The sequence below is a fragment of the Callithrix jacchus genome, chromosome 10 (genome assembly GCF_049354715.1).
Source record: "Callithrix jacchus isolate 240 chromosome 10, calJac240_pri, whole genome shotgun sequence".
NCBI classification, from domain to species: Eukaryota; Metazoa; Chordata; class Mammalia; order Primates; family Cebidae; genus Callithrix; species Callithrix jacchus.
The window spans coordinates 39,471,583-39,491,475 of record NC_133511.1 but is presented as its reverse complement, the minus strand read 5'-3'; the positions used below and the strand labels follow the sequence as shown (position 1 = coordinate 39,491,475).

General features: G+C 36.4%; 1 protein-coding gene across 2 annotated transcripts in view; it reads left to right on the top strand.

Moving 5' to 3' along the window:
- The window catches only part of CNTN5 (contactin 5), a 1,452,729-nt gene that overhangs the window by 1,308,423 nt on the left and 124,413 nt on the right, over window positions 1-19,893 (top strand). For both annotated transcript variants that reach the window (XM_002754648.7, XM_078339900.1), the window contains one exon: window positions 139-259. In XM_002754648.7, coding sequence (XP_002754694.4) covers window positions 139-259 — 121 coding nt within the window. The remainder of the gene's footprint in view (window positions 1-138; window positions 260-19,893) is intronic.

The following is a 19,893-nucleotide window of genomic DNA, read 5'->3' as shown; positions in this document are numbered from 1 at the left end:
ATGATTTCCGAATTGTTGTTAGATAAACTGTAAGGCCAAAAATGGGCCCTTTTACTGAATATGCAAAGTTCCCCCTTAAACCACCTTGAACTAGGCAGATTTGCAACATTTTAAACTGGCACTTCATCCCTCTTTCAGCAAGCATCCTCTGCAGATTTAATGATCAGGAACATCCTTCTGATGCATGCTGGGAGATATGGCTGCAGGGTACAGACCACAGCAGACAGTGTGTCAGATGAGGCAGAACTTCTTGTTAGGGGTGAGTATGCTAATAGTGCAGTCTGAAGACATGATATGATCACCATAAATTATCATACAAAGGAATTTAAATGCATGGACTTTGAGCATATCAGTACTGTGCATTTTACTTTCAATTTTACAATATATGTTATTTTTGCTTAACCTTTTGCCTTTGAAAAAATTACATGGAAAAAATGCTCCTTAGTAACAGACAAAAACCACAGAACTGACTTCAGAGTACAAATCACCTTTAGTAATAAGTGGTCACTAAATGTTTAAACTAATGCCAAGCAGACAATCTAAACAAGTTGAGCTACTAAAACACTTGGACTACAGAGATAAAATTTGTGTGTACACGTGTTTTTCAAATGCAAAGCTAGTGAAATCCCCAGGCATTTTTTTTTTGCCCTTTCACTACTTCTAAGGTGAGCTTCCAAAAACAGAAAAACTGCATGTGTAGGATGGTGACATTTGCCAATTGTTAAGTGACAATGATATTTTTTCAAGTCTGAAAATGTCAACACACAACTTCTCTGTGCAAAAATGACAGTTAAGTGGTCTCCAATTATGAACCAAGACACCAAATTCTGCAACCCTAGGAAGCTACATCTTCTTAAGCAAATGATTAGAGTAGCCATTTCCTTTAGCACAGCATTCCACAATATGGGAAATCGAGATCATGGCATGTATTTTCTTACTCCCTTCTTTCATTTTTTTCCTTCCTTCTCTTTTCCTTCTCCCTCCCTTTCTTCCCTCTTCCTTTCCTTTCCTTCCTTCTTCCTTCTCTTTTCCCTCCTTTCCTTTCCTCCTTCCTTCTTTTCTTTTTTGAAGTACCATATTTCTACATTTTCACCAATCTTAGGCATACAGATGTATAACTCAATGAATAATGACAAAGTGAACACACCATATAACTACCATTCAAAGCAAAAACTAGAACATTACCAGAATCCCACCAAGTGCTTCTTCATTTCTCATCTTCTACAATTATATTTTGAGAAGTATGAGTATTGCATGCTTAACCCTTTGTACAGTCTGTACAGATAAAAACATTCTCATCAATAGCAAGAAATTATATTTTACATTAACTGGTCTTTTATTCAGCTGGACTCTTTAAATATTCAGAATTCATTATAAAAGTCTTGAACAGTAAACATAAAGCATAGGCGAGCTTCATCATCTCTTAGATATATACATCACCATGTTTTAGTTACATATATCACCAAACGCATATGGATTTTGGTAGCTCATCCATCATTGGTTCAAGCAAAATGTTGTTTTTCAAAAAGTGTGACATCTGAGTGATAGCAGTTTGTTCATTTTTGTGCGTTTCTCTTCAGAAGGCTATTGATCTTTTTTTCAAATTTATATCTAGAATGTGTATCTCTGTTACCTTATTATAAAACACCAACTTTTTAAAGTATTCATTCTTTCAATACAGTCTATTCCATTTAGCTAAAAATTTCTCTTTGTGCCTTCTGAAGTTACAAAGCTCACGGAAATGCAAACCCTTTACTCAAATTCATAGAAAATTGCTTTCTCCTTTTGCTATGATCTGTTTTAGATTATGTATATTTATCATTTGCACTTGCCTAGTAATTTAGAATGAGGCTTCTAAAATTGGAGCTTTCCAAATGAATATCACAATTTAGAGACTGATAAGAAACAAGGTATTTTTACAGGACTATAGGGGGCAAGTTTAAGTGGCAAACTAACATTCTGCTTTGTAAGTAAAATTAAACTCAACAGGGTTTAGAATATAATTCAGGTTCAGCTTTCATGTTCTGCTCTTTTACCCTTTGGCTTTATGCCTAGGAGGTGAAAAACTGCATAACTTTTGGGATTATACCCAATAGCAATTTCAAACAGGTTCCTGTTGCCTGAATATTCATGTAACATTCAGCTCAAGCTTTCACTTGAAGTGAGTTTGATCAAGTCACCACTTTTCTATGATATATTTGCATTACTCTTCTAAAATTGGTAAAAATATCTTGCCTCTTCTGCCTAATGAGTCTTAGATTTAAACACTGAACTAAGAGTTCTGGTTCTCTTTAAATTTTTTTTTTTTTTGTAAGTAAGTTTACAGCTCCTGGTAAATTGAACAAGCTTTGATGTTTGAATATTGCTGTTTTTAATGTTAGCTTGCGAAATAAAATTCAAAATAGTTGTACTCTGCCAGTCTCCTTTCTCAAACTCCTCCATTTGTCGGTCTGTAAATTCATGGTATTCTAATAGTATATGCCTCAGGACCAATGCTGAGCATTCTAGATTGAGCTTTTCTGATGATGGCTACCATTCTGGCAGCAGAATACTTAAAGCATAATTATTCAAATGTGTGTCCCAGAAAGATGGGAATAGTAAAAACAATTTCCCCATGCATTTTTTAGTAGAATACTAAAAGTAGATTGGCTGAGCAGCTCCCTTTGCTCAATGTCTTCATTACAAGGGATGTGCTTGGGTGGCAAGGATTATGTTCTTATGATTCTGTTTCAGTGGAAATTTGAGGGGAAAAAATCTATGTTCTCTTTGACAGATGGGAGCAACTTTTTTATTGTCTTTTATCTCATGAGAGATAGTCTATAACATTCTTTTGTGCCTTTTACCAAATCTTGCAATTCTTCAACCTTGCCCCACAAAAACACTAAATTGAAAAGCAGGTGTGTAGCCACATGGCCTCATCAATGCCTTTTTAGAATATGGGTGTTTCTGAGTAGTAATGCTTTCTGATACTCTCCCCATTCACTACTTTAGGGGCTCTTTTCCTCAAATGCTTGATTGTACTTTTGCCTCATTTTACTTTTGAATGTCACTGCTATTATTCACCTCTATTCCACCATGATCACCTTTCTCCAAAGACTGCATTTTCCATAAATAATTACCTAAAGCATAAAGTCACTTGCTCTCCCAAATTTAATATTCATTGAACCAGCATTATCACAGCACCATGTATATCTGGAAAACCATAATAGAAGTAATGAATATGTTAGAAAAAATTATTTCACTGAAATGTAAAAGGAAATTAAAGCCACACCTGGACATCTGTGCACAATTTTAGTCACTTAAGTGTGCTATAACAGTAGAGAAAGCAAGACTAAATACTGCTAGAGGGAACCTTTTTAAAGATGAGTAGAACTCCATCATGCTATTAGGAAAAAGAAGGTAGATATGTGAGAGATAATCTCACTGAGGAGTATATACAAATTACAAGGAACCAGTATTCCCAAACAATATCAGAAGAGATCAAACCAAAATAAAGACTCTGGAGAAATACTAGGTTTTCATTATTTCATTTTACAGAAATTAATATTAGAAATATGTTTTCCTACATAATTATAAAGGTTAAAAACTGTTTAAAGAATAAGATGTGTTTAGCTAAGCTAGGGTAACTAAGAGTGACAGCATGATCTTTCTATGCTGCTCAGAGGCAGAGGAAGTAATAAAAACTCACTTTCTCATGCAACTTCTCTATTGGTATTACTCTGCTTCTTAATGCAAAACAGTAGGTCAAGAAACTCTGGGAATACTCGAAGAAGAATCAATAATCTCTTGAGTCCTCCTGAATACACAGCCTTTCCTCAACCTTGCACAACAACTTTCACTTCCTGAATCACAACTTACAAGATGAATCCAAAGTGTATTTATTAATAAATGAAATTGTAACGTATAAATTCAGCTCAGGGTGTCATTTGTTGGGAGACATCTAACTGCTTTTAACCATCCACCTTGAACCTGATCCTATCACTTCTTATTCCTAACACAGATTTCAACCTGCCTTTCAATTGAACTTTTTTTAATCTGTCCAGGCAATTCAGCTCCTTTTATTATTTCCCATAATTATTTTTTCCTTGAATATCTAACTTTACTCCCTCCCAACTCAGCCACTTCTCCCTGCAAAACGAAAATCATTAACATTTTGACTGTTTTGCCAACAAAATAAGTCTATAGGTATTTGCTTATACTTTGCTATTCATTTGTTCACCCACCTATTCATTCAGCACCTGCTCTGTGTCAGGCACTGAAGTCAGCACTCAGAGTACAGAGATGAGGAAGCTGAGGTCTCAACCCTCAGCCGGCTCTACATCTACAAGTCCTCCAAAGTAAGGCACCTTCGGAATTAGGGTGGGACGTACGACAGAAGTTCCCCTGGGTACATTCTCTGTCTCACAGAGGAAATAGTGTGAGACTAGGATAAATTATAAGCAGAACTATGGGGCTGGATACGTAAGCTGTGAAGACCAATGCCAAGTGAAAACACAGGATCCCTTGTTCAAAATTATTCATAATTTCAAAACAGTGATGGAAAGACATTAATCTAAGCACAGGGCCCTGAACTTGAAAGCTCGCAGATCTTGAACTGCACAGCTCACACACCCAAGAAGCCAGTCCTCCCTACCTAATTAATTATATATTCATCTACAGAAATAAAAGTACATTAGCAAACAGAGGGGGCAAATCTCAACAAAGTAGTGTAAAGTTTTTTCATTTATAAAATTGGAATATCAGAGCCTACATCAGTGCTTTATTAGCTTTTTACACACACAAAAAAATCTTTCACTCTTTTACCCCATGAGTCATGTTTTAAAAGATTTTGTTTATTGTGTGGAAGTAACCACTAATTTATAATTTCTATTTTAATTCCAACCAAAGCCTCTATCATCATAAGTTGGATAATGCTACCGAACTGTATAATTTAATTCCAGCCAACATCAAAGCTAACTTACCTTTTAGCTAGTTGTAAAGTATTATTGGTTTGTTTGTTTGTTTCAACAAGTTGAAAGTAACCTGAAGACAACAGTTTTTACCTGGATAGAAACTAATTTAGAAACCTTTGATTAAGTATCTCCAAATTCCGTCCAAGCACTAATTTGTAGTGATTCTCACTAGCAAGAGAGAAAAGATTGAGAGTTTTCTGCCTATGCCCATGGAAAGGATTCAAGTACTACCACTTTCCTAAATGCAATGGGAAAATAAAGCTCAGTGAAAACCTTGAGCATATTACTTTTTTTTTTTTGAGACAGAGTTTCGCTCTTGTTACCCAGGCTGGAGGGCAATGTCACCATCTCGGCTCACCGCAACCTCCGCCTCCTGGGTTCAGGCAATTCTCCTGCCTCAGCCTCCTGAATAGCTGGGATTACAGGCATGCGCCACCGTGCCCAGCTAATATTTTGTATTTTCAGTAGAGACGGGGTTTCACCATGTTAACCAGGATGGTCTCGATCTCCTGACCTCGTGATCCACCCGCCTCGGCCTCCCAAAGTGCTGGGATTACAGGCGTGAGCCACCACGCCCGGCTATATTTCTAATATACTGTTAGTTTATTTGAGAGTTAAAGAAGCATTAATATGCCCTATCTTGACATCTCTCACTGCACTACCCCTTATGATCTGTATATTCTAAATTGATGTAAATGTCTATTTTTAACATATGGCCATTTCTGAATGTTTCCAAGCTTTAAAATGCACAAATATTCAACACAAACACCTTCGAGCATAGTTTGCATAGTTTTTCTTTCCCACCATTGATGTAATATGTAAGAGCTTATTGTGCTTGGAGATTGCATAAGCCTTCACATGGTAGCCTAATGATTTGGACTCAAAAGAGTCTCTAGTGAAAAAGAAAGCCAGTAGGTATAAAGTTTGGTTTGCTAAGATGCTGGTATTTGGATACAAAAAGACAATGACAAATGTTCTCAGTCTCATTTTTTTATCCGAGTTACTATTAATAGTAAATACATTTGCAAATAATATTTTAGAGAATAAAATTTATTCAGCTAACCAAATTATTTTTTCAATATTTTTGAAACTGTAAAATGCACCTATAAGATGTCCATCCTCTTAAAGAAAAGCTACTTTTATTCATGCTGTCTCTTAATGGAATATCCTGCACTGTTGTAGAAATACTAGATCACTCTTACTGCTAATATTGAATGGGATTAAATAGTTACACCAATGACTTACTTTCCCTAGACTTTCTCTACATTAACTAGTGTGAATGACACTTATAAAATTTTTTTTAGACACTGAAAGGCACTTCAGTTTCTTTTCTCTTATACTATTCACGTGGTTGCTTGCTCATCTATAGAACTCTTTAACAACTAACAGGAAAAAGAACATTTTTTGCTCAGTCAGGTGTTCAGATTTTCTGTACCAGTTATCCTTTGTCTCCTGGAAATAATAGTTACCTGAAGTGATCTGACTGGCCAGAATGATTAAAGCAGTTTGCAAACATGCACATATATCTGCAAACACAAAATGAGCAAATAGATTAATTGTCATTGTACAGAGACAACTAACCAATAGAAACCAAATCTCTTGTATTTTATTTCCTCACCAAATACTGACTATCTGCCAAAAGCCAGACTCTCTTTTAGGGACTGATATTTCCGTCAACTGATTGAGACATTCTCAGATTTCTTGATGGGAGTATTTGGCCATTTTGAAACAAATACTCTGATTTTACTCTTCAAATTTGAGAAAAGTTCTGATCAACTGAGTGTTATCTAATACATAACTGAAGTCATAAATTGTAAGATGAAACTATATTTCACTATATTTCGTCCTACAGACTTAACTATGTTTTTATACATCTATCCTAATATAAAAATACTGTCAATTCACATTTGTGTAAGTTTATGGAGATAAATTCTTGGTGTGTGGGCTTATGTTTTAAAATCTGATTTCATTCACTGTTTAGTGAGTGCTTACTACATGCCAGGAGAGTTCTAGAGTGCAAGAGGGAGACATGGTGGCACAGCATTGGAATAAATGCTTTCTGATGCTTTGGGAAGGACTCTAACTCTTACGCTACAAGTGATGCCTACCCCTCAAAGGATCACAGCAGAAAAGGGACAGGATAAGATATATCTTTAAAAAGAACATTCAGGAAATTGTAGTGTTTTAGAGGACACTGAGACCAGTGGCTTGTTACTAAAGCAGACGGGACACTAACAGTAATCTTGGCAAGAAATAAGAAGGGTCTTTTAAAAGGCAATGATAATGGAGATAGGAAGGGATGTGTATATATTCAAAAGACAGGAAGGAGACACATCTACAGAACTTGATGACTCACTGGTTATGAAATAATGAAAAAGAGAAGGCAAAGAAGAGTGCCAATTGCCATGCTTAACTGAGTGGCCCATCAGAGGGACACCGTATACTCTAGTTAACTAGCACAGCTCCAAGTTATACTTTTAGAGTGCCAAAGTAGTTACTGATGCCAAAGGGGCCTACCATCTATGAGGCCCTTTTACCCTTAAAATTGTTCTGCTTCTTTGGGAGGCCGAGGCAGGTGAATCACGAGGTCAAGAGATCGAGACCATCCTGGTCAACAGGGTGAAACCCCGTCTCTACTAAAAATACAAAAAAAAAATTAGCTGGGCACGGTGGCACATGCCTGTAATCCCAGCTACTTGGGAGGCTGAGGCAGGAGAATTGCCTGAACCCAGGAGGCGGAGGTTGCAGTGAGCCGAGATCGCGCCATTGCACTCCAGCCTGGGTAACAAGAGCGAAACTCCGTCTCAAAAAAAAAAAAAAAAATTGTTCTGCTTTAGACAAGTTTTGTGTTCCCCCAATAGAGAATGATCATGCAATCATACTCATTCATAATCACATTTATGTAAACAGGAAGATGTGAGAGAAGTGGATTGGTAGTAAGGGAATAACATTTAGGGTTCTCCAGAGGGAAGTATCCAGTAGGCAAATAGTTGTGTAGCTGCTGCACTTAAGAGAGAAACACTGACTTTGATATGTAGATTTGAGCACTATTTACATTTTAAAGTCAGGTGGGAATTAAAGAGATACCCTGTATCTCTTTACAATAAACCCCATCTTTCCTAAAAATACAAAATTATCTGGGCATGATGGTGCACACCTGTAGTCCCAGCTACTCAGTAGGCTGAGGCAGTAGAATCGTTTGAAATCAGGAGGGGGAGGTTGCAGTGAGCCAAGATCTTGTCACTGCACTCCACCCTGGGCGACAAAGTGAGGCTTTGTCTCAAAAAAACAAAAAGCAGAACAAAGAGCCTGTGAAGAGTAGGAAGGGAAAAATCCTGGAATGGAATGTTGAGAAACGTTAATGTTGACGAGAAGGAGGAATTTGCAAAGGAAATGTAAAGTTGTCAGCTCAAGCACTGCTAGGCGAAAACCCAGGTAAATATAAATCATAGGGACAAAGAGACAAGACAATTACAGGATGGAGAAAATGGACAACGGTGTCAAAACTAAGTAAAATATGAACCAATATATACCAGTGAATTAAGCAACTTGGAAGTAAATGATGACCTTCACAAGGGCAAGTTCAGTGGAATGAGGGGTGTAATAACCAAATTACGGAGGTGAAGAAAAGCAAGCAATTATGTGTGAAAGGTAGTGCAGAATCTTAAGAGACTGGATCACATCCCCACATGCTCTGACTGGTTGTGAAACTTTGTGCAAATTATTTAACTTTAACCTTGTTATCCCTTCATTCATTCATTTACTACTTACTCGTCAAACATTTATAGAGCACATAATATGTGGGAGGCATTGTGCTATGATCTAAACATGAGCAACTTCCACATCTTTTTACAACATAACGTGAGATGTGCTATTACCCATCTATGAGCAGCACATTTTGCTCTCTGATTATCAGCTCCATTGCTAAATAACAAACACAGCTGACATTTATCAGGTTCTTCCTATGTTTCAGGCACTGCACAAAGGCTCCATATTGTAAGAATTATATCATATAAAAACAATATGCAATAGGTACTATTTTTAGTTTCATTTTATAGATAAGGAAATGAAGTCACAGAGAAGTTTAAGAACTTGTTTGAATGTCACTCTAACAAGCAGAACAATAGTGAGTAGAGTCCAGGCAGACCAGCATTTTAAATTACTATACTGCCTTCCACTGTCAACTGCCAGATGGTTTTCATTTCATTTGTCATGATACCCCCTACTAAGTTTCTAATTTTGAGATGGAGTCTTGCTGTTGCTCAGGCTGGAGTGCAGTGGCTCAATCTTGGTTCACTGCAACCTCTGCCTACCAGGTTCAAGCGAATCTCCCGCCTCAGCCTTCCAACTAGCTGGGATTACAGGTGAATGCCACCACACCCAGCTAATTTTTGTATTTTTAGTAGAGACGGGGTTTCACCATGTTGGCCAGGCTGGTCTTGAACTCCTGACCTCGTGATACAGCCACCTCAGCCTCCCAAGGTGCTGGCATTACAGGCATGAGCCACAGCAGAAGAGAATGGAGCGACAAACTTTGTGTAGGAGTCAGAGAATTTTTATCAAGATGATATACTCACTGAAACTTAACGATTTGTCATCGTTTGCTAGCCCAAGAAAGAATGAAGATATTCTACATTAGTTTGCAAATACAGAACTTTATCATTAACATCTATCTCTAAGGATAGGCCTCAAATTCATAAATCCTCTAAAGTACCTAATCTTTTACCACATGACCATGAAAAATAGTAATGACTTTCTATGTTACACCTTGGCCTAAATGACCCACTAATCTTACTGAAAAGTCTGAACTTCCTCTGACCCCATATCTTGCCATTTATCTAAAATATTAAATTCTACTGACTGCTTCCTCAGAACATCTTGTGGGACTTCTTATCTAGATGCCCTGGGTTTTGCCACAAAGGAAGAACTTTGTTGCCATTACTTTTGGTGTTTCAGTCACGAGGTCTTTGCCCTTGCCCAAATGGGATCTAATTAAACTGAAGAGCTTCTGCACAGTAAAAAAATAAAAATAAAAATGACAAAACAACCTACCATCTGAGTGAAGAGGCAATCTACAGAATCAGAGAAAATTTTGGCAATCTATCCATCTGACTAGGGGCTAATATTCAAAAACTGCAGGAACTTAAACAAATTTATAAGAAAAAGCAACTCCATCAAAAAGTGGGAGAGGATATGAACAGACACTTCTCAAAAGAAGTGTGCAGCCAACAAACATTAAGAAATGCTCATCATCACCGGTCACTAGAGAATGCTGATCAAACCACAGTGAGTCTCATGCCAGTTAGAATGGTAATCAGGCAATCATTAAAATATCAGGAAACAACAGATACTGGAGACGATGTGGAGAAATAGGGACACATTTATACTGTTGGTGGGAGAGTAAATTAGTTCCACCATTGTGGAAGGCAGTGTGGTGATTCCTCAAGAATCTAGAACCAGAAATACCATTTGACCCAGCAATCCCATTACTGGGTATATACCCAAAGGATTATAAATTATTCTACTATAAAGACACATGGACACATATGTTTATTGCATATATAATTTCATAATAAAATAGACTTGGAATCAACCCAAGTGCCCATCAGTGATAGACTGGATAAAGAAAATGTGGCACATAAGCACCATGGAATACTGTGTAGCCATAAAAAAGGAACATGAATAAGGCTGGAAATCATCATTATTCTTAGCAAACTAGCACAGGAACAGAAAACCAAACACTGCATGTTCTTATTTATAAGTGGGAGTTGAACAGTGAGAAGACATGGACACAGGGAGGGAACATCACACACCAGGGCCTGTCTGGGGGTGAGGTACTAGAGGAGGGATAGCATTAGGAAAAATACCTAAGGTAGATGAGGGGTTGATGGGTATAGCAAACCACCACGGCATGTGTATAACTATAAAACAAACCTGCACCTTCTGCACATGTATCGCAGATCTTTAAGTATAATAAAAAAAAAAAAAAAGGAGGAACTTCTGGACAAAATGCCACCCAGGGAATTGAGCACTGCTAGACTCTTTCTGCATAATCTCTTCTCGTGCTCTCATTTTTAATTTTTTTTTTACAGTTGCCACAATTCTGAGGCAAAAACAAAACTCCCAAATGCCTGAGAAAGTACCTGACCATCATTTCCATTGCCGACAGTCTTCAGCCCTTTGATACTGGTGGTTTTTGCCTGCTTGTGGGTAAATTATACCAAGTGTCATGAAAACCAGACAAAACACAGTGGCCTTTAAAGTTAAAAAAAAAAAAAAAAAAAAAAAAAGACGGTCTTAAACTCATCAATATTATTTAGGCAAAATATTGAAAGTACATTGTGTCTGTTCATTTGAATAGTTTGTAAAAATCACCCCATTTATTTGTACGTTTTCTATAGACACATCTAAAGTCAGACTTTTTTGTTTTTCTGAACGCATTGTTTCCTGTGACTGTCACCTAGACTGTTTTAGCATGCCTTTTGAATATTAAGTATTAATTTGCTGTCATGTAAAGCCTGGAATGTAAAGTCTGGTAGGGTACATACACATTTTATGGCCTGTTTTTGATAACCCAAGTGTGGTCACCAAGAAGGAACCCAAGTTCCAAGTAGAAGTTACACCGAAAGTCAACCCAGTGACCAGTTGCATCTCCTAAGACGACAAACATAAAATTGGTAAGTTCATTCTAGTCTCTATTCCCAAATTGTATTTTATTTAGGCCTGTATTTTATTTCGATCCAACATACTGAATTCTTAATTATTTTCTTGATTAGTTATAACACCATATACAATGTAGTCTGTTCCCGGAATGCTTCTTCACTCAACAATCCAAAATCCATGCAGATTGAACAGAGGAAGGACTAGTGTTAATTGGAAGAAACTTTTGCTGACTTTTACTGCAGATTGAATATTGTCCTCCCAAACACCTGGCAAAGGGAACTCTCCATTTCACTAAGTACTCCTTAATTTGGAATGACAAAGACAATTAGCTCTCTAATGAGTTAGAGCAAGTGAGGTGAAAAAGTAGGGGAGAAACTGAACACCAGGTGATGCTTGTTAATGCCACGAAGGAAAAAAAGGGGACTTGTTTTTGGTGAAAAACCTTTTAAATAAACTTCTCTGTTCTTTCGTTTTTCAAAACTAAAATGTGTAAATATTGTTGCTTAGTATACATGGGGAAAATCTGATTTAATAGAACTTTACACATAAGATTGGCTGTCATGATTGCATGTCTCTGTATTATTGAATGAGTTTATCAGAAAATTTACCTTTGGAAAATTATGAATCTGCTGGGGTACTTAACAAGAAAACAGGGGGAAAAGATAGGTCCTAGCTTTAGAAAAAGCAGTTCACTAAGAAAGAAATATCCTCTACAAGATTCAGTATGGGTAGGCACTCTGAAGATGAGATATAAAGGGTAATTCTTAGGCTACTTATGGGAGTGAGAAAGTAAATATGCATAAATTCAAGGCGAGCCAAAAGTAGTGGAGAAAAGGTCTGCTTGTATCTTTGCTGCAAATGTACAATCAAGGTTTTTGGGCTACCAGAATATTTAGCACTGGACCTAGTCTGTTGCTGATACTTAGTAAATATTAGTTTAATTTCAGTAGTCTAATTTAAAAATGACTCAAATTTTTTTAAATGCCTGATAAAGTAATCTGTTTACTCAATCAATCAGTGTAGCATTAGAAAAATAAACCAGGATGGGATTTTATTCTTACCCTGGCACTAACTAATCAGGCAAGTCATCCTACCTCTTTTGGACTGAATCTCCTCACTTGTCAAAAAAAAAAAAAGAGGACAAGAAGAAAGAAGGAGGAGGAGGAGAAGGCAAAAGAGAAGAGGAAGAAGAGGAAGAGGAAGAAGGAAGAAGACAAAGAAGATGAAGCAGTAGCAGAAGCAGAAAGGAGAAAGGAGGAAGAGGAAGAAGAAAAAAATGAAAGAAGGGGAAATAATATTTAATTTTCTGGTTTAAATAAAAGAATGAAATTAGATTTCAAACGGTATATTGCTTTCCAGTAACTGGTAGATATTGTTCATATTCTCAACTCTAGGAAGAATTACTACATCCCTTATCTTTAAGATTAAACAGCTGAACCACTGTTCCTTATGGTATTCATAGGAGGAAAATAGTCTATTTTTCCAATAGGTGATCTGAGCTCACCGTCTATTGATGGAAATATCCAATAATATTCTGACTGTGTCCATCTTGTTTAATTACAATTTGACACACTCTAATGGTGATAGAGTGCATTTTGACTACCTCTCCCTCCTCAGGCATTTGAATACTGAACAAGCCTCAGACTGGCATGTTGGTAGGCTTGGCATAATTGGGGTTTCTGTCAGTTTGCTGTCATTAGGATAAACCGTGAAGCACCATTAGGTCCATTCAGTATATTCAGTCAACTGAGCTGATGAAATCTTACATCAATTTCCTGAAGTTGGGTGCACATATTAACATCTATTTATATCATTAAAGATTCCATTTTGTTGACATCTATCCTTGAGCAAAATGTAATGGATATCTTAGTGTACAGGAGAACTTTTCATGTGTGAAATAAACACTGAAGAGCTTCAAGTATAGTTAAACAAAATCACCAAGAAGATATAATTGAGTAAAACAAAGTTAAATATATAAATTATATTTTATTCTAGGTAAGATATGTAGACCGGGTCATATAGAGAGGTCATAGTCAAAGGGTACTGCTTTCATATCAGTCATAATCATCACTATATGCACATGTAATAGTCATCAGCTTTAGAGCATATAAAATGAGAAATGTTATAAAACTGAGCTAAATCACAGTATTCAATATTTATGAAATATAAATAATGCATTCTGTGAATGTTTACATAGGACTTTACCAAACCTTCAGTTTACTTGACAGTAAAGCAATGCAAAAATTATAATAAAGAGTAGAAAGCCTTCCTAAACACCACCAAGGGCACTAAAAGATTTGGAAGTAATTGCAAAATAGAATAATCACATGCAATACTTAGATTTTTTAAACAATAAAACCAAATAGTGTGAATGACTTTCAATTATTCTAGAATTTTCTTTAACTGTAAAACATTCTAGGACAAGCATACAAAATCTCAAGGAAAGGAAAGTTTTGTCAGTTACATAGGGTAATTATCTATACCAAAGTATCAGCATTCTCATTTGTCAGCACTCTGATTTGGTTAATTTAAATGTTCATTCATCACAAAAAAGGAATGGCATAAAACAGGTCTGCTTGAATTATATGTTTTCCTCAGGAGGTTATTGGATCATATAATTATTTCTTTCATACCAACTCAAGAAATAAAACTGTTATTAGTAAACTTCATTTGAAATACTTAATCACTGTTGTAAAGATGTTTTATCACCTGATTTGTATGAATCAGTAAATCAAAGCTCACATATTTGTCTCAAAACTTCAGCTCACAGATGTTAAGTCAGGCTAATAAGCAGCATCCATCATACCTCACTGAACAAGATAGTCTGCATTACAGACACTCTTCCTGTAATCCATCCATTATATGGAACATCTGTTACAAATTATCCAACCCCCCCAGGACTGCTCTATTTAAGTGCTTCGGCAATAGTCCACTGTCTCCATTTCTTCAAATGAGTTAGATGGTGGCATCAGGATAGTACCAAGTTCACTGTCACTGCATGACAGCAGTCATCTTTCAGTCTGTGCTGAACTCCAGTGGCGCACTGCATTATGGTAAATGTTTTTCCTACAGTTGTATAGCAAAAATCCTTAGAGCATACGCTGGTAGCCATCAGGAAACCACTGACACTTCTTTCTCCACTATATGTCAGTCATTGCCTAAGTTAAGCACTTAGTGTGTAATATTCATTCTTTTTAAAGTCCTTAGGGGACTACTGATTTGCTTATTTAGTTAAATATAAAATTAATGAGCCCAGATACATGTTTGTCAACTTTGGCTTATTTCCATGATCAAGAAACATGTCTTTAGAACATGTTGGTTTCCAGAAAAATCATAAGAGAGAAGCTAAATAAATAGAGCAAATACAGATTTACACTTCAGAAGAAGAATATGTTTTTAAAGTGCCCTACTTAGAGTTTACCCATATATTGTCAAGAGTGCATCTGTCTTAAAGAGAATGACTTTATAAATGTGTTGCCCTAGTGTGTCACTGGAAATAACAATTTCAAATTTACTCTGTGATAGGTTTGTGAAAATAAGTTACAAGAATATCTATTGATCATTAATAAGTGAATAGTGAGACTGAACAACTGTAAAAGTCCATATAGCCACACTTTATTTTCTTGATGTTAGTCTGCATTTCAGAATTCTAATGAGGCATACACAGTAAACCCAATATTGGATTTATAGAAAACTTTGTAGAAACATGGTACCTTGCATACTTTAGCACTTCATATGGTCTTTTCCTACAGGATTTCTTTAACTCATCTGTTCTTAGTATTTATGCAATAGTAGCTTAGTAAATAAATTTCAGGATAGCATCTAGGTTGCTTGAAGTATTAAATAAACAAGTTGATTATTTTTAATTATTCTCAACAGTTCATTAAAAAAATACCCTAAAATATCTGTTTTCTATTTCAGAAGGATCACCTTCGATGGATGGACAGCATTACTTTTATAGTGGACTATATAAAGTGTCTACAACTTCAACTCATGTAAAACTACATTAAATATTTATGTCTATTTTACTGCCTGGAAATCTTGGTTAATTTACCTTTCACCTGAAATTTGTGTTAAATGACCAGGAAGTGTTTTTTTTTCTAAAAAGAATAAGAAAAATTATTTAAATAAACACTTTAAACATAGTGCCGAAGAGGGTCTTATATTGGCAACTAAACACTTCAGCCAAAAATGACACAGTCATTTTGGCTCACAACTCACTAGTCTGAACAAATTACAGAGCTACATACAAAATAAAAGCATCAGAGTTCAAGTCTTCTAATGACAATCATGTATTCACAAATTATACTTATCAGGATCAGTGTCATTAAATTTCAATTTTATAAGGCTTGTGTGGGGAAAGGATGGTTTAACTTTTGCTTTTGTTTACAATGCAAATAGAAAAACAATCATGCTCTAAATAAGACTGGAAAAGACCAGTATGCAAAGGATCTTCAGAAACTACCACTGTCATTGAAACCGTGCTGACAGCATCTACTGAGATGTAACTTACTGGAGCATCACAATTTACATTTGCTACAAAACCTTACTGCTAAGAAAACTGCTCATATGTTTTTAATGATTTAAATAGATTGTCCCCCAAACAGTCCTACAGCCTTTGAGAGCTTCCATCAAATATTTGCCTTGTCATTTCAATGGCTTCTTTCTTTGGACTTTTCTTGTATGTTATCCAGTGGCTTCTGATTCACACTCAGAATAAAATCCACATTCCTTACCATTACCATAAAATCCCACTATAATCTGGCATGTGCTAATCTTTCTGACATTATTTCCTCTGCTCTCCTCTTTCTTTGCTATGCTCCAAATGCCATACTCCTGAAAATGTTGCCAACGCTGTTCTCTGCCTGGAAAACTCTTGTCCATATTATTTATGTTGCTGGCTGGCTCTTTCTTATTAATTATTTCTCAGCTCCCTATCAAATGTTGCCCACTTCTTCCCAATTCAATTTTTACCACCTTTATTTTTCTTCTTTGTATTTGTTACTATCTGAAATTATCTTCCACTCGTTCATTGACTTTCTTCTCTTTAAAAGTCATAAGGGCACGTACCTTCTTTATCTTGTTTACTACCTTATCCTGAGAAAAGAGGTTGACTTGGCTCACTCTTCCACAGGCTGTACAGGAAGTATGGCTGAGGAGGCCGCAGGAAACTTTCAGTCATGGTGGAATGCGAAAGGAAAGAAGGCACATCTTCGTGGCCAGAGCAGGAGCAAGAGGGTGGGGGGAGGTGCTACAGACTCTTATACAACCAGATCTCAGGAGAACTCACTACCGCCATGACAGCACCAAGGGAGATGGTGTTAAACCATGAGAAACTGCCTGCATGATCCAATCACCTCCCAGCAGACTTTACCTCCAACATTAGGGATTACAATTTGACATCAGATTTGGGTGAGGACACAGATATAAACCAGATCAATTACACAAATGAATGAATATGTAATCTTTTTCCCCAAAGAGACTAATTAAAATTTTTAAAATCAGACGAAGGAGGAAACACGGAAAGAATATGGAGCGGTAACTGAATAAACAATAACCATAGGCATTTAATATTAAATATATTGCCATGTCCCATAACTTGTCAATAAGACAGAACAGCAGATACAGTGAAATAAAAGGATAAACTATCCGAGAATTGTGTGGTAGGAGAGGGGTTTTAGGAATTCCCTTTGAAGTTGGCTCTCCCACCTCTGTAAGTCCTTCAGAATTTTCTCACGGCTGCATCCTACTTTCCACCTCACGCTGTTCTTTGTAGTGTGCAAGTAAGCATGCACACACAGACACACACATATACACTCGCTCTCACGGGAAATATTGATCCAAATATTAAAAATTAAATGCAAATAGCAAAGAATGATTCAGATGCTGGAGTCTGGCTACAGTGAGTGTATAGCAAAGAAATTAGGAAATCCAAACCAAAGGCTTCTGTGTTCACTAACACTTTATGTGCAAGAGGGGAGTTGCTATACTATCAGTTGATATATTGACCAGCTGAGGACCTTATAATTTTACCCAGTTTGCAACTAAAGTGGCCCTAACTTGTGACCAAGAAGCCCTACCACGTATACCTTGATCTCCTCCTTGGGACATGAAACCTCTGACCACAGCTTCTTTAATCTACTTCATCAGGTGCTTCCTCTTACTGATGGAGCCTTGCCCTGAGTGCCACATAGATTCCATTTAATTTGTGTGGTCACCAGCTACACCTAATTAAATTCCTACGTAAAACTGCTGACTTCTGTGGTACCTCTCATGCCAACTTTTAAACTCAGTTACTTCTGTTTCTGTATATGAGCAAACATAAGGCACAAAGAATCAATGAAACAGCATTGATTCAGCACCAATAAAATTGTGTTTTTCACTTCATATAGACTCTCATTTCTGTACATCAGTATTTCTGTTCATGACTGATTCCCCAACATAGAGTCAACACAATGATGATTCCTGACCCTTTGAACCCTCTTTAGTAACCAAATTAGCATCTTCTAACCCTGTACTTCAGTGTGATCAGAATGTATTTCAGTAACAATTAATTTTATTAAATTGAAAAGAAAACTTCTGAGATCCTCCTCCACACTCTCCCTTTATTCTGCCAGTATTCTTCCAATTTATCTAAGTATGAAGTTTTGGAATGATTTTTTATTCTCATTATTTCCTTTTCCTTTATTAAGCCTAATGTTTCAGGCCACCTCCAGTTTAAAACATGTACTGGCTTCCACTATCTACATAATTAAGTGCAAACTCATTGCCGTGGTGTTTAAGGCCTTCCCTTAGCCAACTTTTCTACACCTTTATGGAGTCTTGGTTCTCTGATCAAACTTAAGCTATCTGCTTCTTCTCTCTTCAAAATGCCTTGCGTTTTTCAGTCCTTTGGAATATATGTTTACTTATTCCCATTTCCTACCAGAAAATAGTCATCTTTTTTCTGTTTAACTACTAGCCCAGAGCAACTGTTTTCTTGGAATCATCAAAAAACTCATCCAGCCTCAATAGCTAACAAATGTTTTGAGTCCCAGAGATACAACAAATTCCTAAAACACTTAGCTGGAGAATGACAAGGCCTGAATGAAAACGTCTGTCTCATGGTAGCTACTCAGCCTTCATCTTTCAAAACTGTCAAGTGTAGCTTTTTATTTTTATCTTCACATGATAGTTTCTACAATACTTTTCAGCCTTTTTTTTTTTTTAAAAAAAATGAAGGTATCAATGGGAAGCACACAGAATGTTCAAGCTTGATTTGTAAAACAGGGTTGTTTTAATTTTGCTTTTTCTGATTTCCAATACTTTGTTGAACTTTGTGGTCAGAGGAATACATTGCTACGATAGTACATCTTTAATAAGTCCCAAGTACCTATCTAAAAGTGGTCATTTCATTATCCAATAGGAAAATTTTCAGTCATGTAAGAAATGTTACTGTATATTGTGTTTACCTATCTGGCTGTTTGCTTCAGCCAGATATTCTGTCAGTTTTCCCAGTTAATTTGTCACTTTTAAATTCTAATGGATTTATTTGGGATGATTAAATTATTGGTGAACTCTTCAGGTTACTTATGCTAATATATCCAGTCTTAGCAAATATAAGAAATTACTAGTTTTAATCCTTTGTAATCTTAAAGATTTCTGTTATCGTTTATATTTTAGAGTGTGTCCACTTGTAGATAATATAAAGCCTAACTCAAATTGACTTAAACAATAAAGAAATACATTGGTTTTCATGACAGGAAGTTAAGCAGGTGTTTTAATTGGTTAATATAGTGGCTCAACTTTTTACGCCCCAGTTTTGATTTGTCTCACCACTCCGTCATCTACAAATTTGGCCTTACACTAAGGCTGGTTCCCATTGTAATCACAGATTGACATTCAGGAGTAAAAGAGGCTAAATCTTTCTTGTATACAACAGGAGAAGGAACTAGTGTATTTCTCCCAAACTTCATACAAGCATACATCCTACCATCTGGTTATACCATTTTAGAGAATGTGTCTGTCATAGGAAGTCTCTATCATAGGAAGATTGCCATGATGTGACTGGCTTAGGAATACCTTCCTGAAGTCCTTAACAGGGGCACATGAGATTGGCAGGACTGATATAGACTAATCAAAGCCATTCAAATAATGGGAAGTAGGCAGAGGGGTTAATTCCTTATACCACACTGAGACATATAGAGTGAATATTAGAGAATCAACCACAAAGTCCACTTCATCTTTAGCATGCAGAGGTAGAAAAGCTACCTCTAAGTTCATTTTCAATCAATAAAAA